The 25,564-nt window shown below is 37.3% G+C and overlaps 1 protein-coding gene across 4 annotated transcripts in view; it reads right to left on the reverse strand.

Annotated features, from left to right (window-relative positions):
• AUH (AU RNA binding methylglutaconyl-CoA hydratase) overlaps nucleotides 1-20,079 on the reverse strand; it is a 163,885-nt gene extending 143,806 nt beyond the window's left edge. For 2 of the 4 annotated variants that reach the window (XM_070045808.1, XM_060301219.2), the window contains exons 1-3: nucleotides 19,767-20,073; nucleotides 635-702; nucleotides 438-525 (exon numbers count right to left, since the gene is read on the reverse strand). In XM_070045808.1, the coding sequence (XP_069901909.1) occupies nucleotides 438-525; nucleotides 635-702; nucleotides 19,767-20,028 (418 nt within the window). In that variant the 5' untranslated portion in view covers nucleotides 20,029-20,073. Of the gene's footprint in view, nucleotides 1-437; nucleotides 526-634; nucleotides 703-19,766 lie in introns of all 4 variants that reach the window. The other 2 variants (XM_030832537.3, XM_030832538.3) reach the window with 2 other exon arrangements.
• Nucleotides 20,080-25,564: the final 5,485 nt, after the last annotated feature.

Consider the following 25,564-nt stretch of genomic DNA (forward strand, 5'->3'; position numbering starts at 1 on the left):
AAAAGTACAATTCGTGGACACATACTTGAGTGGGCACTACTACAAACACGAAAGCATATGTCTATATTTAACATTCCATACTGGGGTAGCTACTGCTAGTCAATTAAAGCATTTTTTAATACAGAGCACACTTGTGAGTAGGAGATGTGATTTTTCCTGCACAGCTCATCTTTCATAAATATTATTCATGTACTACAAACATATATTTTAATGGCTCAAATTATTTTTCAACTTCCAAAACAACTTTTTCCACACGCAGCAAAGGTTTCTTTCTAATACTGACAAAGCATTTTTTTTTTCTTGTAAAACAGTAAAAAAAAAAACCAAAAAGGAATTGTTGGTAATGGAATTCAAACCACAGAACACTTTATAATGGAAAATAGGCTACTACTAAGGAAAAATTAGACTCGTTTTAAAATTTTAATCTATTTACATACCAGCACAGAATATCCCTGGGACTTCACTTCTGACTATTATGGTCCGTACTTTCTTATCAGATTTTAAAGCATCCACAGCTTTTGAAAGCTAAACAGAAACAGGAGGGTAAGAAGGAAAAGGGGGGAAAATCATTTTCAGATTGATATCAACACTGTATCTTAATATTAGAAGCAAATAGTTTAATCTTTACACTCACCATTTTTATAAGATTTGTACTCAATGAATTTTTGGCATAAGCTCTGTTTATTCCAAGCACCACAATTCCTGGTTAAGGGGAAAAAAAAAAAGTCATTTGAGTTAGTGACGTATTCAGGATACAGACTCCCGTATACACAGCTAGTTGACTTGGGACTTAGGAATCTACTACCACCTTGAGGTTCACTTCAAGAGCTTTACCCTAATTTTCATGTTTACCTTCCTTTTCAAGCATAATTTTGAAGAAGTGGTATATATATTTATAAAATCAATCTGATGCCTAATATTCACCACTTTTCTACAGCCTTTTAAAGAAGAACTTTATAACAGCATGTTCCCTTCAACTCCTCTCTCCTTAAACACCACCAAGGTAATCTGCCACATTTTACTAAATTTTACATCGTTAAATCAGACTAGCTAGTTGAAGGCCACGCTTACTGGTGAAAATTCTAAGTTACAGAATACTGTTTAAAATATGGTTTTTTATCTTCAATATATACAGAAGTACACAATAGCTAACAACTTCTTCTCACAGGCAAGCATTGTGGGATCAGCTTTTTTGCTAGTACACCAGGTGTTAATACTCTTTTTGTCCTACTACATAGCTTTCAGTATTTTCATCCTAGGTTTCTCTCCTGGCTCTGTCCCATGTACTTAACCTGAAGCCATCTCCACTTAGAACTCCAAAAATCAATTCAACCTGAATCTACAGGAAGTTCATTCTTTCTCCTACAAAGCCAAGCTCTCCCTCCTAACTTCCCTAATCTTATCAGAGAGCATCATCTAAATCCAGCCTCCCATTCCAATTGCTGTAGTCGGATCAATTTTCTAAAACCAATTCCATGCGCAGAATTCACCCCGTTTAAAATCCTTTATTTCTTATTTCCAAAATACCCGAGTTCAAAGACCTTAATTTGATGTTCGAAGTCCTCTAAAATCTGTACCCGACCTTCTTGTTCCCCAAGGAAACTCAAATTTTCCTTGTATAACAAAAATGCCTTCCACCAGGTGGGGCGAGGTGGGGGAGGGGCGGGGGTTGAGGGAAAGGGGTAATCCTTATTTGTAATTGGGTTAAACGAAAGACAACAAAATGTGCGCATGCCTTCTCTATGCAAGAAACTGCTCAAACCCATTTTTCAACGAACTTAGGCTCATAGCAGAATAAATATACAAGAATTCCCAGTGATCTCAGCAAGGAGAAAATCATGAAGGAGAACTGGTTTCTAGGGCAGGCTCTGCATTAAACAGCTGAATGACCTTGGGTAGGTCCCAATACTAATGACAACAGCTACCACTAACTGAGTCCTTTATTATGTGTTGAACACTGTTCCCAGCGCTTTACATTTATTGACTTACGTAATCCCCAAAGCAACCTAAGAGGTAGGTACTGTTTTTATCCTTGTGGAACAGATAAAATAATTGGGACTTGAGGAGGTTAAATAACTACCTTCAGCTAGTAAATAGCAATCTAACTCCACACTTGAAGGAAAAATGAGACTTGCTACACTGTTCATGCTTTAGTTTCCTCAGAAGAAAACCAAGTGGTTAAGACTAGATATTAATTCATTCAACTGTACTGAGTACACATTATGGCGCTCAGCCCTCAAGGAACTATAGTCTAAAAAGGAAAGACAAACATCAATTAAAAAAATCATAGAAATATACAATTCAAAATGCTTTACATGCTCTGAACGGTGCTACAGTAATTTGTAACCAGAACTGATATGGTCTGGGGGCAAACAGGGATGGATAGTCAGGGAAAGCTTATCCAAGACAGTGCTATCTGAGTTGAGATTGGGAAGATGAGTATTGGGGGAGAGGGGGGTGCTGGATTACAGACAGGAACAACATAGGAGAAATCATAAAATAGTCATGCCAGAAGGAGGAGAAGAGTACCCAATGAGAGGAGAGGTCAGCACCAGCCAGATAGTGTCATTACAGGCCCTGTTAAAAAATAAGGAGTAACCATTGAGAGAGTTTTAAGTATTGTATAAACACACATATACAACCAGTGGGGAGGATTCGTTTCTATATTTGGAGACCATGCCAAAGTGTACAGGGCTAGACACTTCCAGGCACAAGCTGCAGTCCAGTCAACAGATAATAGGTTTGGCTGAGGTTAGCTGAGTTAGAAGTAGAAGGAAGTGAAAGGACTCAAGAGCTATTCAAGAGGTAAATGTAAAATGAGTTAATGATTGACTGGATTGAGGACTGAATGCATTGCAAGGAGGTATTAAGGAGTGTCTAATAAAGTTTTGGCTTCAGCAATTGGATGAAAAGAAGATGACATTCAATGAGACAGAGAACCATAAAAAACACCAAGGTGAGGGTGCCGGGGGATAAGGTTCATGAGTTCAGTTTTGAATTAAAGTGAATCTGAAGTGCCTTTGAGACACCCAAGCTGGTTATCAACTCTAAGGGTACAGGCTAAGAATGCAGACTCTGAGGTCGGACTGCTGGAACTGAAACCCCAGTCTGCCACTAGCTATGTGACACTGGACAGTCACTTAACCTCTCTGACCCTCGGTTTCTTACCCTGTGAAGTGAAGATACTAATAGGTCCAAACTCCGTGGGACGGTTGTGAGGATCATATGGCAAGACATATGTAAAGCTTTCAACATAAGCATTTAATTATTATTGTCCCTTCTGCAAACACTTTGATGCAATAATTAAAGTGTTACCATAATGAATAGATGCTAGATAGGATACTGTTGACAATATTACTAAACTGTAAAGTGCCATCAAAATGCTTCTACCATAGTTAATTCCAGTGGTTTTGGTCCCATGTTTGAGGCCTGATGTTTTGAGCACTTCTACCTCAGACAGTTGGAAATCAGCTCTGTAATTTAAAACGAATCATCCTGTGCCTAACAACTGTCCCACCAAATGTATCAGTAAGCTATTGATACCCTAAAATGGAATAAAACCTTACTTTATTCTGCAGGGCCTATTGTTTTCATTTTGTAACTGCCCCACTTTATTTCACATTTAATAGCTTCTCAATAACTCAATTATCATGCATCCTCATCACATAACCTAGCCAGGAAAAGTTTGCTAGGTTATTAAGGTTATTAAATTCCTGTTTCAGACTTTTCCTGTCTTTTGACAAAATATCATAAAATTCTTGGTGAATCTTCAACAAGTTCATATCACAGCATCAACCCTGCCCTACAGAGCTCACAAAACTGAAAGATGAACAAAGTGACTCAGCTGGGACTTAAAATATATATATATATATGAATACATTTTACTCATACAAAATTGAAGTGATACACCCCAAGTGAAAGTCCTCCTTCCCTGGACCCATTCCATTCTCCTCCCCAGAGGTAGCCATAGTTATCTGCTGATATGTAACCTTCCACAAAATATATTTACATACAGAAATAGAGTTGTGACTATAGTTTTGCTTATTGTTGCTATTTTACATAAATGGGACCACAGAGTATTTTCTGTTGGCGCTGTTCTACGTAAATAGGTTCATACATATTTCCTTTATTTACTTAATTTGGCCTTAAAGATCTTTCTATATCAAGACATTCCTTTTAATTCATAATATTATCTGAAATGAATTTCCATTATTTAGTTTCCTTTTCATTAGCATTTTCCTAAAATACTGCAATGCTGCAATCAACATTCTTGAAGATTTCTTTTCTGTACAATAAATATCTCTCTGACAGGTATCAAGAAGTGGAATTTCTAGGTCCAACAGAATGTGTATTCTTAAATTTTAACAGATAACTCTCAAAAATACAGATACTGTCCAGCCAAATCACCAGTACCTATTTATTCACAGTAGCACATCTTAATAGAGCTCCAATTATGTGTATTACCTGCACAAGGACACTTCCTTGCCCACATATTTTAATATTCATATTATCACTAATTCTCAAAAAATATATAAAATCAATCTGAAATTAAGATCACTTCTAATGTATTTTAAAACTACCTCTACATTGTACTAAGTCACAACTGTACCACCAAATTAGTCTTACATTATACACGTTAACTTATTTATAAAGAAATAAAGAAGTTAGGACACTGGAACTCAGCTCCTTCAGGCCATTTAGAACTTTCTGTGGCAATTCTGTGTACCACTTTGTATGGAACCACCAGACTTTGTTAGACAAGATGCATGAGATACACTAGCATAGGATCTATTACACTGGAATACACAAAATTCATAACTTTACACAAAGATACATACACTCTTTTCGAGTACAAGGTTTTTGACCTAAAATTAGAGGAATTTTAATATATTCTGTTTTACATGGTACCCATCAAACAGAGAAAAAAAAAGTTATGTTAAGTCTAATTACATTCACTGCATTTTCAAGTATATTACTGGTAAGAGAGAACTTCCGTTTGACTTGGTGTCAATGAGAACTGAATCTTACAATTTACTCTGTCACCACCCTCTCCCACATCCCAGTAGAGAATTATTTTGACCCAAAATAAATAAATAAATAAGGCATGGCTCATTTGTGAGAATACCACTTCCGCTCCGTTGAAAATTTACCTTCGCATATTATCCTTTTTTCAATTAAAGCTATTGTCTCAGTCTCTTACCATATACAAATAAGTTTGGTCTGTTATTACTAACCCAATACTAGGTTTTATTCTAATATCCCCTTATACCACCTGTTTTTTATTTTCCGCTACTTACTTTGTAGAATGGCTTCTAGTCTTCTTACTTCTCTTAAATCCTAACTTATTTATATTTTAATGATCACAGCAGAAAAATTATATATTGAAATAAGTTATTTTGCCATAAATTACCTTCCTTTTGTTTTATTAAAGATTTTTTTAATTATGTGTGTGAGCTGCTTACATTATCTATACATTTCATCTCAGGTCACTAAGGGGACCTCATTAAACATGTCATTGTGAATCATTGGTCTACCACCCAACACTGAATATTATAAATCTCTGACAATATATGGGAAAATAACATCATTATGTATCAAGTTTCACCTAATCTTATGAACCAAAGTTGAGTTAACTAAGTTTAATAATCATTTGTCATTTGTTTTCTGAATTAACTGTTCTCATTGTTTGCCTATCTTATCAGAGTTGTCTTTTGCATTTCAATTAATAAATTTTTAGATTACAGACATTAATTCATTATTTATAAAACAAACCTTTTCCCTATCATTCACTTTTAAAGTTCAACTTGTTTATGGTAATTTTTGGCACCATAGTTTTAACTTTTTATATAGTATATTATTGCCTTTGCAACTTTCGGGCTTAGTAGTATCTTCCTTAAAAAGGGTTTACAATGAAAACACACATCCACACAAATGCACCAAAATGATCACAGCAGCATTATCCAAAATATTCAAAACGTGGATACAACCCAAATATCCCTCAGCTGATGAATGGATAAACAAAATGTAGTATATCCACGCAGTGTATATTTGGCCTAAAAAAAACAACGAAGTATCAATACACGTACAACACGGATGAACCCTGAAAACATGCTGAGTGAAAGAAGCCAGTCACAAGGGAGCACATACCTTATAATTCCATTTATATGAAATGCTGAGAGGAGACAAATCAGAAGGGACAAAGAAGGTCAACTGGTGGTTGCCTAGGACTAGTAGAGATGGAGGGATTGAGCAGTGACAGCTAAAAAGTGTGAAGTTTCTTTTTGGGGCAATGAAAATGTTCAATAATTGATTGTGGTGATAGATGCACAACTCTGTAAAAATACTAAAAGCCATTAAACTACATTTTAATAGGAGAATTTTAAGGTATATGAATTATATGTCAATAAAGCTATTTTTTTAAATTTTTTAAAAAACATGGCAACATTCTCTTAGACCTAGAAATAGAGCGAAATTACCAGAGAACCATGGAATGAGGATGAGGGCAAAAGAGAAGGTACACATTTGTGGTGGAGTGTGAAAGGGAGCCAAACCCTTATCCTCCATTGCAAAAAGTCAATAGATAGGTAATACCTAAATTTGAAAATTCCAGTAGAAACACATGTATGTTATTTCAAATGAAATAACGTATGAAATAACATATACCCCAAAGAATCAGCCAAAGGGTTTTAAATAACTGCTTCTGGAGTATAGGAAATGGGGTGGAGGAAGGCACTGCTAGTTCTCAAAACAAACCATGTTAAATATTGCTCACAATACTAACTGTATAGATAATTAAGAAAAAGTAAAACTAAACCAATTAAAACAAAATAAAGGATCTCTCTACCCTAATGTTTTGAAACAATTCTCTAATACTTTCTCCTAACATTGATTACTTTCATTTCTGCTGTTCTCAACTCCGCAGGTATCTTATTTTCTCTGAAATGCATAAACATTTTTGGCTAGCACCATTTATAAAATAGTACCCTATTTTCTTTCTGATTTCAAAAATCAAACAACTGTATACTAAATAACTATAAAAATCACTCTCTGGACTCTGTTTTACTGTCAATTTCCTGGGCCACTCCTATTCTAATGTTCTTCCTACTTTAATTATTATAACAATATTGTATGTTTTGTTATCTAATGTACAGTAAGCACCACGTCTACCAGCTTTTATTTTTCAAAATGTCTTAAATATTCTTAAACACAACTCTTTTCAATGAAATTTAAAATACACTGTTAGGATATTTGTTGTTTAATATTTAGGACACTGACATATTTAAAGTATTAACTCTTTCCCTTTATAACATGGTACAATGCTGCAAATTTTCAGGTCTTGGTTTTTTCCTCAATAAAGACTTAAGAGACTTCATCTTGCACATCTTCAAAGGCTATCTGTTGCCCCTTGTGAATGCTTTTATTTCTATATCATTTATATTTTCTAATCACATATTGAGAGTACGTGGTAAGTTTAGTGTTATTTTATATGAACTTTTTCTGGCAAATTTATTAAATATTAATAGACTTAATAAGTGGTTCTCTTCAATTTTCTAAGACAACAATCAATCATTATCTGGAAATATTGGCAGTTACATGTTCTGCTCCAATGTTAATTTCTCATTTCCTTCTCTTGCTGTTTTACTTTAGCTAGGACTTCAAGTCCAACATAATATTAGCAAAAATAATAAGTTCCCTTATTTTATCAATGCCTTTAATGAAAATGTTTCTAAGTATTTCACCATTTAGTATAATGTTTGCTATGCATTTCTAATAGCTTTTTTCCAAGTTGGGGAAATTTATTTCTACACTCAAACTTGCATTTTAAAAAGATCACTCAGGCCACAGTGCAGAAAACAGATTAGAATAAAGCAAGAATATACTAGAATATACTAGACCAATTTCCCTTATGAATACAAATGTAAAAATCCTCAACAAAATACTAGCAAGCCAAATCTAGCAGCCATGACCAAGAGGGACTTATCCCAGGAATGCAAGGGTGGTTCAGCACAAAAATCAATCAAAGTTACACACCACACGAACAGAATAAAAGAAAACATTTGAAAGCTACATGATCATCTCAACTGATGCAGAAGAAACACTGGACAAAATCCAACATGCTTTAAATGATTTTTTTTTAATGATAATTTAAAAACCTCAACAAACTAGTAACAGAAGGAAACTTCCTCAACCTAATAAAGGGCATTTATAGAAAACCCACAACTAACATCATACTTAATGTTAAAAGACTGAAAGTCTTCTCCTTAGGATAAATAACTAGATAATGATGTCTGTTTTCACCACTTCTATTCAGTGTTGTACTGGAAATTCTAGCCAGGGTAATTAGGCATAAAAAAAGAAATAAAAGGCATCCAGATAGGAAAAAAAAAAGAAGTAAAACAATTTCCATTCACAAATAACATGATCTTATACACAGAAAATCCCAATGAATCCACCAAAAACTATTAGAGCTAATAAATGAACTCAATAAAGTTGCATGATACAACATCAATATATAAAAATCAGTTAAATTTCTATACACTATGAATAAACACTCCAAAAATGAGATTAGGAAAACAATTCAATTTGTAATAACATCAAAAAAATACAATACTTAGGAATAAACTGAAGAAAGTTCAAGACTGTACACTGAAAACTATAAAACACCACTGAAAGAAATTTAAAAAGACCTAAGTAAATAAAAATTTATGATCAATTGGTTTTTGACAAGAATACCAAGACCATTCAATGGTGTAAGACTTTTCAACATATAGTGGTGGGACAACTAGATACTCACCCACAAAGGAATGGAGTTGGACCCTTTCCTCACACAACATACAAAAATTATCTCAAAATGGATCTAAGAGCTAAAACTGTAACACTCTTAGAAGGAAGCAAAGGTATAAATCTTCATGATCCTGGATTAGGCAACAGTGTCCTAAATATGACAACAAAAGCACAAGCAACAAAAGAAAAAACAGATAAACCAGACTTCATCAAAATTACTAAGGAAGTAAAAAAAACAAGCCACAGAAAATATCTGCAAATCATACATCTGATATGGGGTTTATATTTAGATTATATACAGAATTCTTACTATTTACAACAAAAAGACAACCCAACTGAAAAACAGGCGAAGGAGTTGAATAGATATTTCTCCAAAGAAGATATATAAATGAAATGAGGCTCAACATAATATGTTATTAGAGAAATGCAAATCAAACCACAATGAGGTACCACTTCATATCCAATAAGATGGCTGTAATTTAAAAGAGGAAACAAATAAGCATTGACAACGATGTGGAGACTTAGGAACTCTCAACTATACTCTCATATTCTCATACAGTTTGGTGGTTCCTCCAAACACTAAACATAAAATTACCACATGACCCAATGATTCTACTCCTAGATACCCATCCAAAAGAATGAAAACCTATGTTCAAACAAATAATCGTACACAAGTATTTAGCAGCATTACTCATAATATCTAAAAAGTAAAAATACAACATGCCCTATATCCAGTCAATGGAATATTATTCAGCCATAAAAAGGAATGAAGTGCTGATGCATGCTATAACACAGACGAACTCTGAAAACATTAGGCTGAAAGAACCCAGACACAAAAAGCCACATATCATATGATTCTACTTCTGTGAAATACCTAGTATAGGCAAACCTGTAAAGACAGAAAGGAAATTAGTGGTTTCTGGAAACTGGGGGGAGGGGGAATATGGAGAAACTGACTAAAGAGCATGGGCTTGTTTTGAAAGTAATAAAAGTGTTCTGGAACTAAGACAGTGATGATGGCTGTACAACATGGTGAATAACCCAAAAACTACTGAATGTACACTTTGAAAAATTAAAATGGTAAACTTTGTATTATGTGAATTTCACCTACAGTTACAAAAAAGAAAAAAAAAAGTATACTGGAGGATACCAAACAAGAGGCTACTGCAGAGATCCAGATGAGAGATGACAGCACACAGGCTTCAGGCTGTGGAGTGGAGATGGAAAGCAGACTGCTTCTAGAGATATACTGAAAGCAGTACCAACGTAACTATTACCAATAATATTCTAAACCCTGTTTATATTCAATCTATAGATACAGCAATGGACAACTGTAAGAGAACAAAATGTAACTATCATAAACTTTGATGATATAAAGTTACAAATGACAGAAATTGTATGGTTAGAAGATGAAGGATATAGAACAGCAAACATTTTCTGAACTTACACCAAAAAAGTCCAGATACTGTCTATAAAAATAATTATAAAGGTAACACAAACCAGAAAGTGAATAAAATTATGATTCACAGCAAAGACTCAAAATATAAGTTTAAGGTCTTTACTTTTGATGAAACAGTTTGAAAGTGAAGAGATGACATCCTTCCATAGTGTTTTTGTTTGTTTGTTTGCTTATTTTACCATGAGCATATATTGTTACTTTAGAATTTTGTAGACCTCAATAATTTAACTATTTTTACTAACAAGTCACTTGTAATACACAAAGAACTGAAAAGCACTGACAGAATACTTTTGATAAACCATATATAATTCAGTCTCCTTAAAATACTACAGAAGTAATAAGAACCTACAATAAAAACATAATGAACCCAGAACTCCTTCACATGAACAAAAGGAGATATGCAATTTTTATAATACCCAAATTTTAGAAACAATGTGGAAAATCATTAACAGATGATGACTGTAAACCTAGAAAACCCAAAACAATCAAATGAAAAACTACTGCAACAAAAGAGCATTATTTAAAAGACATGAAATTAAATATCCAGATAAAATAGCCTTCATATAGAAGGAAGGAAGGAGAGAGAGGGAGGGAGGGAGGGAGGAGGCGGGGGGAGGGAGGAAGAAAGGCAAACACACAGAAGATATACTGAAAGAAATCATCTCATTTTTATGAACAACCAGACAGGAGGCAGGATGACCTGGGGTACACTTAACATAAATGTGCAAACCCTACTGGTGGGCACTTCTAAAACTCCCCTTAAAAAAAAACAAAATAGAATTGCAAAAATGGAAACACATTCTGTGTTTTTAGGTAGAAAAGAAAGCAGTATCATAAATATTTCCCTAATTTTAAATCCAACACAATGTCAATAAAAATACCAACAAGCCTTTTTCTGAAACTATACATGGATATTCCAAAACTCATGTGGAAAAATAACCAGGCAGGAAGAGCCAAGAAAAAAAAAGAAAGAAACAGCAAAGGTGAAGGAGGGAATACCTAGCCCTACCATACACTGAAACACAACACAGCTTTAATCATAAAATAATGTAGAAGTGCAACATCTACAGAGACCATAAAACAGAACAGAAAGACCAAATTTAGCTCGTGATAAAAATGGCCCTTCAAATCAGTGGGGTAAAGATGAATAAGTGGTGTTGGGACAACTGGATACCCATTTGGAAAAAGATAAAGGGTCTGTATCTCACACTGCCATAATTCCTTTATTTTTACATTGGTGGTTTCAAAAGTGGTTATTTTCTATCATTCCTACCATTCTTCTATAAAAACATCTTCTTCCCTACCCCACCATCTTGAATAATCACCATGGCTTCACGGATTCTTTACTCAAGGTGCTATAATCCATTATCACTGTATTTTTTAATGTTCAAAGCCCTTGTAAGCTTATATCCTGACATGTTCCTTTTAGTATTTAACATGTTTCTATGTCCTTCTGACATGTTCCTTTTAGTATTTGAACATTTCCTTGCTTTTTGACTCACAAAGATATTCCAGGCTCACCTTTCACTTTCCCTGCTCCAGACCTGAAATCAGACATTTCTCCAAAGAGCTCTGGCTTCTTTCAGTGGGGGAACGGTCTTTAGAAACCAAAATCTGGACATTAGATATGTTCACTGCTACTGTGGTATCATTCCTTTTAGACTGTTTCAATGGTCAGAATAGGAAATAAATATAAACATGTTTGTATACAATATACTTATGGTTTTTGTAAGTTTGTCCTGATAACGCTAATTCAAATCCAAGGTAACAGGTTTCTTCCTCACCTTCCCCCATCCCATATTTGTACTTTCTCTCTCCTACCACAGTGAAAAGTCTGTTTCCCAAGAACAACATTTTTTTCATTTACTCTACCCTATAATAAAAAGAAAACATATTCAGAATTATTAAGACCAACTACTGCTAACAACAGACTACTAAGTAAATTTCAAGATTCTTTTTGACTCAAAACTAATTGATGTCAATGATAACAACTTATTCAAAACAATAATGCCAACCATGTATGGGGTGACTGTAACTTACAGAAAAGGGTAATAAATGACAGTAATGTTATAAGGAATGGGAGGAAAGAAATAGGAATATGCATTTATACCATTACCACCATGAAACAGTATAGTGTTATTAAAAAGCAGGCGTGGATTAGTTGTAAATATATATTGCAAACAACAGGGTAACTCATAACAGTTACAAATACATAATAATCCAACTATTTAAATAATCACTTTAAGTATGAATGGTCTAAAATACATTAAAAGACAGATACTGTCAGAGTGGATTAAAAACAAGACCCAGGGCTTCCCTGGTGGCGCAGTGCTTGAGAGTCTGCCTGCCGATGCAGGGGACGCGGGTTCGTGCCCTGGTCCCCCCGGTCCGGGAGGATCCCACAGGCCGCGTAGCGGCTAGGCCCATGAGCCATGGCCGCTGATCCTGTGCGTCCAGAGCCTTTGCTCCGCAACAGCAGAGGCCACAACAGTGAGAGGCCCGCGTACCACAAAAAAAAAAAAAAAACAAGACCCAACTATATGTTGTGTACAAAAAATCCACTTTAAACATAAAGACACAGACTGATTAAAAATGAAGAGATGAAGAAAGATAAACCATGCTAACACTAATAAAACCTGGAGTAGCTACATTAATTTCAGAGACAACAGATCTCAGAACAAAGAACAGTCTCAGGGAGAAAAAGGGGCATTACATAATGCTGGAGGGGTCATTTCTGCAACATAATAACCCATGCATATCCACCTAACAATAGAGCATCAAATTGCATGATTTAAAAACTGATAGAATTACAAGGAGAAATAAACAAATCCCCTAGCATAGTTGCAAGTTTCAACTCACCTCTATCACTTATAGATCCATCAGACAGAAAATCAATTAAGGGTATAGCTGAACTGAACACAAACCAAAAAATCAACTAAATCTAACTGAATACTAGATCTACTTGAATATAGAACACTGCATCCAACAATAGCAGACTACTCATTCTTCTCAAGGTCATACTGATATTCACCATGACAGACCACATTCTGGGCCAAAAACACACCTTAACAAATTTAAAATAGAAATCAGGGCTTCCCTGGTGGCGCAGTGGTTAAGAATCCGCCTGCCAACGCAGAGGACAAGGGTTCAAGCCCTGGGCTGGGAAGTTCCCACATGCCGCGGAGCAACGAAGCCCGTGCGCCACAACTACTGAGCCTGTGCTCTAGAGCCCGCGAGCCACAACTACGGACGCCCGTGTGCCTAGAGCCTGTGCTCCGCAACAAGAGAAGCCAACGCAATGAGAAGCCCACGCATCGCAATGAAGAGTAGCCCTTGCTCTCCGCAACCAGAGAAAGCACGCACACAGCAAGGAAGACCCAACACAGCCAAAAGTAAATAAAATAAATAAATTAAAAAAAAAAAAAAGAAATCATACTGAAGTATCCTCCTAGATGACAATGGAAATAAACCTAGAAATCAATAACAGAAAAACAGCTGGAAAACCTCAAAATACTTACAGATTAAATAAGGTACTTAAGTAAAATATAAGTAAATGAAGAAATCTCAAGAGAAATTTAAAATACTTCTAACTATATGAAATTGAAAATACAACTTATCAAAATACATGTGATGCAGCAAAAGCAATGCTTGGGGAAAACTTACAGCACTGAATGCACATATTAAGAAACGTCTACAATTGGTAATCTAAGCTTCCACCTTAAGAAACTAGAAAACAAACAACAAATTAAATTAAAATAAGTGGGAAGAAAAGTAAAAATCAGCAGAAATCTATGAAATTGAAAGTAGAAAATCAGTAAAGAAAAATCAATCAAATCAAAAGTTAGTTCTTTATTAAAAATATCAGTAAATTGATAAGCCTCTAGCCAGGCTAGCCGTGAAAAAAAAGAGAGAAAACAAATTACTAATATCAGAAATGAAAGAGAGTATCAATTACTAACATCAGAAATTCATCACTACTGAATCCCACTGATACCACAAGCATAATAAAGAAATATTATGAACAACTATATGCCAACAAATTTGCTAACTTACATGAAATAAACCAATTCCTTGAAAGGCACAAGCTAACAGGACAAGAAATAGATAAGCTGAATAGGCTAAATCTATTGATATTAAAGAAACTGAATCAGTAATTAATAAGCTTCTAAATCAGAAAGCATCAGATGCAGATGGTTTCACCAGTGAATTCTACTAAAACATTCAAAGAAAAAAATGATGCAATTTCTCTACAACCTCTTCCAGAAAACAGAAGCAGACGGGGCACTTCCTAGCTCATTTTATGAAGTCAGCATTACCCGTATACCAAAACCAGACAAAGACATCACAGGAACGGAAAACTAAAGGTCACTATTTCTCATAAACATAAATGCAAAAATCCTCAACAAAATGTTAGCAAATTAAATCCAGCAATGTATAAAAATAATTACACCCCAAAATCAAGTGGGATTTATTTCAGGTGTGAAAGACTGGTTCAATATTTGAAAATCAATTAATGTAATACATCATATCAATAGGCTCAACACGAAAAGGCATACAATCATCTCAATAGATGCAGAAAAAGAATCTGACAAAATTCAACCAGATAAAAACACTTGAACTATGAATAAACAGAGGCTTCTTCAACCTGATAAAGGACATCTACCAAAAAACCCATAGCTAACATCATACTTAATGGTGAAAGACTGAATGCCTTCCCCTCAGATCAGGAAAAAGACTAGGATGTCTGTTGATACTTTTAGTCTACACTGTAACAGAGGGTCCAAAGGGGGAGATTACAGAAGAGAAAGAAATAAAAGGCATCCAGATTGGAAAAGAATAAGTAAAATTTCTTCTGTGTGCAGATGACATGGATCCTGTATATAGAAAATATTAAGAAACCCACTAAAAACCTATGAGAAAAAATCATCAAGTTCAGGAAAGTTTCATGATACAAGATCAACATACAAAAACAATTGTATTACTGTACGCTAGCAATGAACAATCTGAAAACAAAACTAAGAAAACAATTCCATTTACAATAGTATCCAAAAAGAATGAACTAGCTAGAAATAAATTTAACAAAAATAGTGTAAGACTTATACAATGAAAACTACAAAATACTGCTGAATGAAAAGATATTCCATGTTCATGGAATGTTAAGTTTTACATTGTTAAAAAGGCAATATTCCCCAAATTGATCTACCTATTCAATGCAATTCCTATCAAAATACCAGTTGACTTGACTTCCTTGAATAAACTGAGAATTCTTTAGAGATTCTGGTATAAATTCTTCAGAAATGGTACTGACATAAAGATAGACATGTAGATAAATGGAATACAACTGAAAGTACAGAAACAAACTCTATGTTTACAGTCAATTAATTTTCAACAAGCGTGCCAACACAATTCTGTGGTGAACAATAAGTCTCATCAATAGCACTGGTACACTGGATATCCAAAGCAAAAGAATGAAGGTGACCTCTTACCTCACACCATACACAAAAACTAACTCACAATCGATCACAGACACAAACGTGAAGAGCTAAAACCATAAAACTGTTGGAAGGAAACAGTTATAAATCTTTGTGATCCTGGGTTAGGCAACAGTTTCTTAGATATGATCCAAAAGCTCAGCAACAAAAGAAACAAATAAATTGTACTACATCACAATTAAAAACCTAGGGTCTTCAAAATTAACAAGAATAAAAAGAACCCACAGGAGAAAATATATTCAAGTCATGTATCTGATTAGAGACTTGCATCCAGAATATATAAAGAACTCTTACAATTCAACAACAAAAAGACAAACAACCCAATTAAAAAGGATTTGAGAAGACATTTCTCTTAAGAAGAAATACACACGGCCAATAAGCACATGAAAAGATACTCAACATCCTTAAATATTAGGGAAGTCCAAATCAAAGCCACAATGAGATATCACTTCCCAACACACCCGATGGCTATAATCAAAAACCAAACAATTACTGTTCATGATGTGAAGAAATTAGAGCCCTTATACTTTGCTGGTGGGAATGTAAAATGCTGCAGCCACTTTGGAAAACTTTGGCAGTTCCTCAAAATGTTAATCATAGAAGTACAATTACCATATGATCCAGCAATTGCACTCCTAAGTGGAAATAAAAAAGGATGCCCATAAAAATTTATACATGAATGTTCTAAGCAGCATTGTTCACAAGATCCAGAAAGTGGAAATGATCCAAATATACATCAATAATGAACAGACAAAAAAATCCAAACAATGGAATACTACTCAGTCATAAAAACAAATGAAGTACTGATACATGCCACAACATAACAGAATCTTAAAAACCAAATGCTAAGTGAAAGAAGCCATAAATAACCACATATGATTTCTTTATGTGAAATGTCCAAAGTAGAAAAATCTACTGAGACAGAAAGTAGATGATAAATGGGTCTTAGTCTGGGGGGAGAGGGAGTATTGAGAATGGGGAGACACTGCCAAAAAGAACAGAGTTTCTTTCTAGATTGATAAAAATGTTCTAAAATTGGATTGTGGTGATGGTTGCACAACTCTGTAAATATGCTAAAAATAATTGTACATTTTTAATTTTATATGTGAATTAATCTCAATAAAATTTTAAAATATATACATCTATCTAAATATATAGCTTTATTGAGATAGAATTCACATGCCATAAAATATATGGAATTAAAGAATGTATTCTTTAAAACATGAGAAAAATGTGAAAGGAATCAACCTGGTTTTTTTTAAAAAAAAAGGATGTAGTAGGAAGATGAGCTAGCTGACCTCTTCAACAGGCCACCTGAGACATGATACAGGCTTGGACAAGAGCAGTGTTGGTAAAGAAGAACATGGATAAAAATGGAAAGACTACAAAGGCACTTGGGAAGACCTGATGATAAGCCAGATGTGAATGATGAGGTAGGAGCGGGCATTAAGAATAACTTGAATTATTCATTTGCTTGTTTGCTCTACTTCTACCAGAAGTTGGTATAAGGTTCACAAAAATGGTCTTTAAAATGGGTCACAATTATGAGTAGAAGCCTGCAAGACTAGGAGAAGGTTGGTATGGAGAAGGGAGAGGTCATTCCAGAAGATGTGTGCAAAAGCACAGACACATAAGAGCAAGAAAAGGTAAAGCTTAGGTGCAGCAGAAGGGAGATGGATGGTCTGTAAAGGCCTGCAGCTGTGAGGGCTTGTAGGCATTGGAGACCACTAGAGGTTTTTAACTGAACAGAGATGTGATTCTTGCTTGGCCTTGAAAAAATAACCCCAGTACCAGTGCAAAGAACAAACTGGGAAGGAGAATGACTGGAGACCAGTTGACCTATAAAGGCAGCCACTGCAGGAAACCAGGAGAGACCTCTGTAAACCATGACCAGGACTGCTGCTCTAAAACCCTGAGGAGGCTGGACAACAATGCAAGAAATAATGACTAAAGAAAGTTGGTTGTCTAACTGTGCTTCCACAACAAATTACAAATATGGAACCCAAGCAACCTATGAGTACGGATGTATTCTGCATTTACCCACCTCCACCAGCCTAAAGAGGCCTACAGGGCAGAGAGCAGTCTGGGGCTCCTCTGACCCAGTAGAGTTGTCATATTCCCTGCAGGCTGCTAAGAGCACCAAATTTTGGACTCGCCTCTGATAAGCAAAGGCACCAGGGAGATTCCTTCACCTGCACCAGCCTTGAACTCATGTTTTTCTTTGCACTGCTTATTGCTGGTTTGACAGTAAAGCAAAGCAAAGTAAAGCATATATAATGTTAAACAAAACTGAGTTGTCACCTTTCCAATCCTGAAAGGAAGCAGGTCAATTTTCTTTAGAACCCGTACTCCCCAATAGCTGATTTTTACATTTCAAGTGACAAAACATTCTGAATTTATCAAATTGACTTATATTCTGATTTCTTCTCCTTGACCCATTTGAAACCTAACTGAAGGACTTTCCATACATTTTATAAAAAGTTACGTTCAATATGCATTCATTTAGGTCAAAAAAATACAGAATATGGTGCGCATTACTAGCTGTACCTGCAATGCATTTGAATCTAATGTACTGCTGGTTCACCTAATGTAACTGAAATGCTGGCAAGACTAAGCTTACCCAAAAGATGGTAGCGTTCATGGCTCTAATCACTCCAGTGCCAATCTACTTTCCAGCTGAATTTCTCAAAATTCTGCCTGTCATGCCACTACAACCACACTTGCCTTATGCCATTTCCCCAAAACACCACACATGTTCCCATGCCATGCCTTTCACCATGCTCTTGTCTGTATGAAATAATAAACAAATAAAAGAAATAACTCATCATACTACAGAAGACCCCCTATGAGCTAGATCGATACTCAGTGAGCAATTTATATTACCCTCTCGTCTAATCTCCACAGTAGGCATACAAAGTTGGTATTATTTTTCCTATTTTTGCACGGAAGAAAATTGAAGCACAGAGAAGTTTGCCTAGGAACCCTCACTAATGTCACATTCCATTGCAAAGAATGCCTTGGATCCCTTTTCATCTGGCAAAACCCTAACTTAACCCTCAGAATCCCCTTCTGGAGTCTTCCAATCTCCCCAGATATAGCTATCATATGAACCTTGGGGGTACTACAGCCCTTTGCTGTCGCCAAGCCTTTAAAGTTAGCATAACCTTTTAATCACCACTATCTTCCTCGCTATACTGGGTGCTGCTTAAAGATAGCAATCATGACTTAACTCGTTTCGCACTTCTGCTTAACCGATTATAGGTGCTCAATAACTGCGTGTCAAAATTCAATGACTACTCTTCTGGCAAACTGCTATTTCCACCTTTCTTGATCCATTTAACTTCTCCCAACAAGGCAAGTGAAAGGAATTGAGCTTTAACAGCAATCCCACCGACTGGCACACATCCTCTATCACAACCCTTCCTCCCACTGTATTGTACTGCTAATGCATCTATCTCCATCCACCCAAGGAGGTAGCTCAAGGGCAAGATCAACATCATCCACAACTGTGTCCCCCAGAGCTCAGCAAGGGAATTGGAAGACCAAGAAAATGCTCAAAATTGTCTAACTGAACTGAAATAGTCCACAAAACTAACCTTCTAAGATAAAATGGGCAAGGGGAAAAATTGTTCCAGATGCACCGCTTTAAATTGAAGAAGACTCAGAATAATAAGGTGCATTGTCAAGGCAGCTTCCAAAACTCTCCGCCTGATAGCTGAGTTGACAGAAAGGAATCACAGAGCAAGAACAAAATCTGGAAGCAAATATCACACACCCGGTTTATTGACCTTGGCTCGTCTAGAGATGAGGACGTAAGCCGCATTTCTGTCTTCGGCGCCGAGTAGGGCCACTTTTACAGGTAAGCTGCTCCGAAGGACACCTTTAGGCAAGGAGAGCACTATACAGCTGCAACGCTTGGGAGGGGGAGGGGAAGGGCCCCCCAGCCTCTCGGCGGACACTGACGTCAGCCCGGACACTCGACCTTGCAACCCCTTCCTAGGACCCGCGGCCGCCCGCGTCGTGCCCCTCACCTCGGTTCTCCTCCTCCAGATACCGCACCCGCAGTTCGTCCTCCGTCTTCACCTCAGAGCTGTAGCCCCTCCGCCAGGCCGCCCCCCCGGCCGCGGGTGTCCAGCCCCGAGCCCAGGTCGCCGGGTCGACCCGCGGGACCGTCCAGGAGCCGGACAGCCTCCACCCAGGGCCAAGCCGCGCACAGCAAGCGGCCACCAAGCGAGCGCGGCCGACCTGCAAGATACCCAAGGCCCCGGGTGCCGTTGCCGCCGCCGCCGCCATGTTGACTGTTTACGGCGTGAGCCTGCGGCTGCTGCCCCGCCCCCGCCGCGCGCAGGCCAGCCCCCCGCACGCCGCAGGGCATGCCCAGGCCCCGCCCCCAGCTCGCCCCGCCCGGCCACGCCCCTAAAGCCTCCCTCTCGCGCCAGGCTCCGCCCCCGAACCCTCGCCCCGCCCAACACCGATGACAGAGCGTTCCAGGTTCCACTTTCTCAGGCCTCCCTTGCCTGACAGGAGGTGTAATGGCTTGTACAGCAAAGGAAGGGAGAAAGTAATTCTCCAAGGCTGTGGAATATTTTAGGGGGAACATATTCTATAAGAACTCCCCGGAGAGGGTCGCCTCCCTACACTCCCTGGGCCATGCCCTGGGGTCATAATTTAGCGGCAAAGGTGAACTAAAATGTTTGGTCTCAGGTTTGGCTGACAGGGTAGCAGCTCTGCGTGGGACTCCGGTTTACTCATATATATAAGGGCCAAGGGTTATCGGTTAAACATGCCTATAAACATACATGAGGCTTACCATACAGAGTACAGGAAAGTAGTGAGAACAGCCAATAAAAACAAGGGTCTTCAGCCCACCAACTCAAGCAGGTGGCACGGCCCGTCCCGGAGTCTAATCCTAATCAGGAACCAGCATCTTAACAAAGAGGCTCAGCCAAACCTTATGCTGAGGTGGGATTTAGAGCACAGAGGCCCTTCCCTCAACCAGAAACGCAGAATATCAACTCAGAGTGTAGGTGGCCATCAAAGCACACTGTATACAATTTTCTCCTACCTAGCTTTTATCAAATCTCAACGGAGAAAAGGCGTGTTTGGGAATATTGTTTGAAAAGCATGCTGCTATGAGAATATTCCCACTGCCACACAAATTTCTGCTGTTGTGCACTGATTACATTTTTGAGTATTAAGCAAAACTTCCTCCAATGTTAGACCCTCAGCTTTATCCAAAATGAAAAGAAAAAGGCAATTGGGTTCCATTTCTGTGTCTCCTGTGAGAACGTTGTTGAGGGCATCTTTTATTCTATCTTCTGTAAAGTGCCACTTGTGAAATCTCTTGAAGTTGAAGACAAGGAAAAACTTTGCTTCCTCTTGTATCTTTCCCCTTTTCTTATAATCATGTTCACTTTTTCTCCTAAGAAACTCAGAATTCTATTTACAGTTCAACTACTGCAATAATTGCAATATTTATTTACTGTTTAAATATTTAAATATTAATTTAATATTTTATTATTTAATCAATAGCTATTTAATTAAATATTTAATTATTGTTCCCTTGTATTAGTTGCTAATTGTTTTGATATCTTTATGTTGGCTCATCAATAGATTGTAAATTCAAATAAAGGAGTTACAGAACACTTGACACAGTACTGTTTGAAATAATATAACCTCAGAAAATACTTGTGATTGATTAGGACAACTGCAGAAGGCTAATCATAGATTGTTTATGTTATATTAGAAATCGGAGTAAGAAGGATGGCCAATGGTTTTGACGAGCACAGAGCCAGCTGAGAAAACACCACTTAGGGACACTTGCTTCTTCCCTAAGAGTTGTGACTCTGGTCTTTATTGAAAGGAGTCATGTGGATATGCCCATCTGTGAAGAAAATTGATTCTTGAAAGTTAGTGCAAATAACAAATATCACCATGACTGTGACAACCTGTCAGGGGTGACAACTAATAGAGAATTGCCAAATATCAGGTCGGACATGGCTTTGGATCGTCTCTCCGCAATTGCTTTGCTTTGAGACATCCATGAGTTATTTAAACACTCCATGCTTCCATGTCTTCATCTGCAAAATAACTAATATGATATCTATTTCACCTCAGAAATTCTTTAACTTCAATTTCTTCATCTTTAGAATGGGAAGGATTATGCCCATTTTATAGGGTTGACAGCATAAGTATGCGTGAAAATTAATAAAAGGAAACCGCAACTAAAACAGGAGTCTGGAAGGCCTATGGAGGGAACTCTCACATCCTACCATTCATTGTCAATTACCCCAAGCAGGAAGAGGACAATTACCCCAACAGGAAGCTGGTCAGTTATTTACCCCAGGAAGTAACATGCACTCCCAAACAGGAAGTACTACTACTTACTACCACAGGGGAGGAAGGAAAACTTCCTTCTTGCCCAGCAACAAGCCCAGCCAATAGAAAACACCATAGCTCAGCCAATGAGGAGCCAGTGTCACCTGACCTTTTACTTTACTGCAATGAAATTTTATTTTTTCTTTGCTAATAACTTCTTTTCCTTGTCCCACCCTCCTTACTATAAAAGCCTTCTTTGTTGTGTAACCTCTCCAAGTAGCTCTTGGTTTGCTAGATTTCATAAAGCCAATTAGATCTTCAAATTTACTCAGTTAAATTTTGTTTTTTAATACGTTATGCCCATTTTATAGGGTTGATGGCATAAGTATGTAAAGCACTTGACATCAAGAAATGGGAACAGAACAGATAATGTTAATGACCATTTATCAACTTCCTTTTTAATCCATTCCAGACTTTAGATATGTTATTTAATGTCCAGAAAACTTCAAAGTTGGTTTATTATCTCAGTTTTGCAGATGAGGACACTGAGATTAAGTTACTTACCGAACCCTACAGCTAATAAGTCATGAAGCTGGAATTTGAACCCTGATATATCTGACCTCAGTCCTCAAGTTCTTAATCACTGTTTTGCACAACCTCTCAATAAATCTTAAGGTGTCCAATAAAATTTACTTTCCTTTGGTTCCTTCTACTTTTCAGTAAAAGATGTGATCTGGGAACAATGAGTATCAGTTGGGAGAGGAAGGTAGGGCTGGTGTTTGCAGAATTCTGTTACTACTACAATTACTACCATTGGTTTACAGGATTTGGGATCTTGCCTCCAGCTAGCTCTCAGCTAACAGTCTTTTTATTCTGCCACATCCTGACATTTTTCTAATGCTTACTTCTATGTAATATTAAACGTGTGCAATACAGGATGACCAACACTGAGCTCCTGGAATACAGCCAACCCCCAGTGGCAGGAGCCATTCCTCCTAGAATACAGCCCTGTGCACAGAACACATAGGAGGGCATAGGTGTCACCAGTAAAATGAAACACTTACCAACATGTGACCAACCACAAGTGGAGAGACAAAAATAGCTTAGCAAACACTATGTGAGGAACAAAGCAAAACTTTTGGGCATTTTCAGAATGAGGGTATATTTTAAAACTGTCTTACCTGAAACAATCAATGGGAAAGTGGTATATCAGAATAAAGGCTGGACCACCCATGAATAAAATGGCTTAAATAAGAGAGAATGTTAACCGTCCAGACATGGTAAGATGGCTCTGCCATCTTCGACATGGGACTTCACTTCTGGCTCTGGGTCTAGAGTAGCTGCTCCCTGCCACCAGCAAGACAGAAAATATGAAGGGAGCACCCAATTCTATCAAGGCATCTGTTCCTTCTACACACTTCCTGCAACCACACAGTCTCCACAGCAAAGGGGGCCCAAAAATATAACCTTGTGCTAGGCAGCCATATACCCAACTACAATTCTATTACTATATAAAAGGGGGATTACAGATATTCGGGAGCACAATCTGCTACAGAGTCTTTTTTCTTTTCTTTTTTTTTTTTTTTTTGGCTGCATTGTGTCATTGTTGCTGTGTGTGGGCTTTCTCTAGTTGTGGCAAGCGAGGGCTACTCTTCATTGTGGTGCGTGGGCTTCTCATTGCAGTGGCTTCTCTTGTTGCGGGGCACAGGCTCTAGGCATGCGGACTTCAGTAGTTGTGGTACATAGGCTCAGCAATCGTGGCTTGCAGGCTCTAGAGAGCAGGCTCAATAGTTGTGACACACAGGCTTAGTTGTTCCACAGCATGTGGGATCTTCCCGGACCAGGGATCGAACCCCGGCAGGCGGAGATCAAACCCTGCGCCACCAGGGAAGTCCCTGCTACAGAGTCTTTTCATTTTTCACTTTTAAACCAAAACTTTCATGAATCCTAAGATTCAAAGCCCTAAAGTATGATAGGTTTCACAAGAAAGATGGAACTACAAACTGAAGACTGTCTTTCCACATAAGCTCTCTAGGAGCAATTGCTAATTATATGTTTCAGAATTGAATGATAATATAAAAGACAAGTGTATGAAATTGTGTATACAATTACAGTCATGTTAAATCTATGAGGATCTACGTATACAGTGACACATGGGAACAATTGTAATCTATGTGTTCTATGATATAAAACTATGAGAAACTGTGCACATTGACAATGATCAGAAAATGATAGAAATATATACATATAATTATATTCATGGTAAGACAGTTGTCTGTGTAATTTTCTATAAAGCTTTTTAAGTATTAAATAGGCATTTTAAATACTTGTAACTTTAAGGTACAGAGAATGGACAGGGTACATTTCAAGAAGGATGCAAAGTTTTACTCATGGTTAGTCCCAAAATAAAAATTAAAACAACAGCCCCCTGAATTTCTTTGGGTCACTTTTTAATCCCCAGACTCTTGGAGGTTTTTAGTGAACCTCTCCCAAGGACATTGTCCCCAGAGAAAAAGTATGGCAGAGGACAGCCTCTTTCATTCTGCCCTGAAGAGGTCTCCTTGACCAGACACCACACTCTATCCCCCACCAAGATTATGTAGGTCACATTTATAGGTGCCAACTACAACCATGTGTGCCTGTGAGTTCCTGAGACCTATGAGACAGAGAGTGGGTGTTGCATAGACATGGAAACTGAGGGTTTAAATCACTGAGAGTTACATAGCTATATGTTACACAGCTGAGACTCAAACACCTGACTCCAGAAACTGAGTTCTTAATTATTACCTTGTATTATCTACTTTTCCCAAATAATCATCAGGGCCTTACTCTACCCATACCTACCCCTACTCCCATCTGTGAGGAATTTAGCCAATCCCTTCTGATCCTGTCATTTGGAAACTTCACCCTCTGCATTAGATCCTGTGTGATCATGATTTCCCAGATATTGCCTCTTTCCCCTGCCAACCCCATAATCAATGGCATATGCACTCATACACACAAACAGACATACACACCAGACTCTGAGGATGCATGCCATTGTTGTCTAGGGATGGGAGAGATGGGGACATTGGGGGATGATAGATAAAGAATATGTGGCTTCTTTTGGGGGTGATGAATATGTTCTAAAATAGTGGTGATGGTAGCACAACTCTGAGAATATACTAAAAACCATTGAATTGTACATTTTGAATGTGTGAATTGTATGTGAATTATATCTCAGTAAAAGCCTGGGTAGATTAGGACTCCTTGAAGACATGGCTGGTTCTATATCTGAGACAGAGAAAATACAAGGAGAGTCCAGAATATCTTCTTGTGCCAACAATGAGTTGCTCAAAGATTGGTGGATCTCCATCAGTGAAAGGACACGGCTTGAAAGGAATCCCACTGGCCAAATCTGAGACAACTACAGCATCAAAGGGAATAATGCCAGTAACGATACTAACATTTCAAATTTTTTTTAAGCCAATGAAAATCTAAGTAAATGGATGGCAGATGGTGGCTGCCAGTT

This window comes from Globicephala melas, chromosome 6 (genome assembly GCF_963455315.2).
Source record: "Globicephala melas chromosome 6, mGloMel1.2, whole genome shotgun sequence".
NCBI classification, from domain to species: domain Eukaryota; kingdom Metazoa; phylum Chordata; class Mammalia; order Artiodactyla; family Delphinidae; genus Globicephala; species Globicephala melas.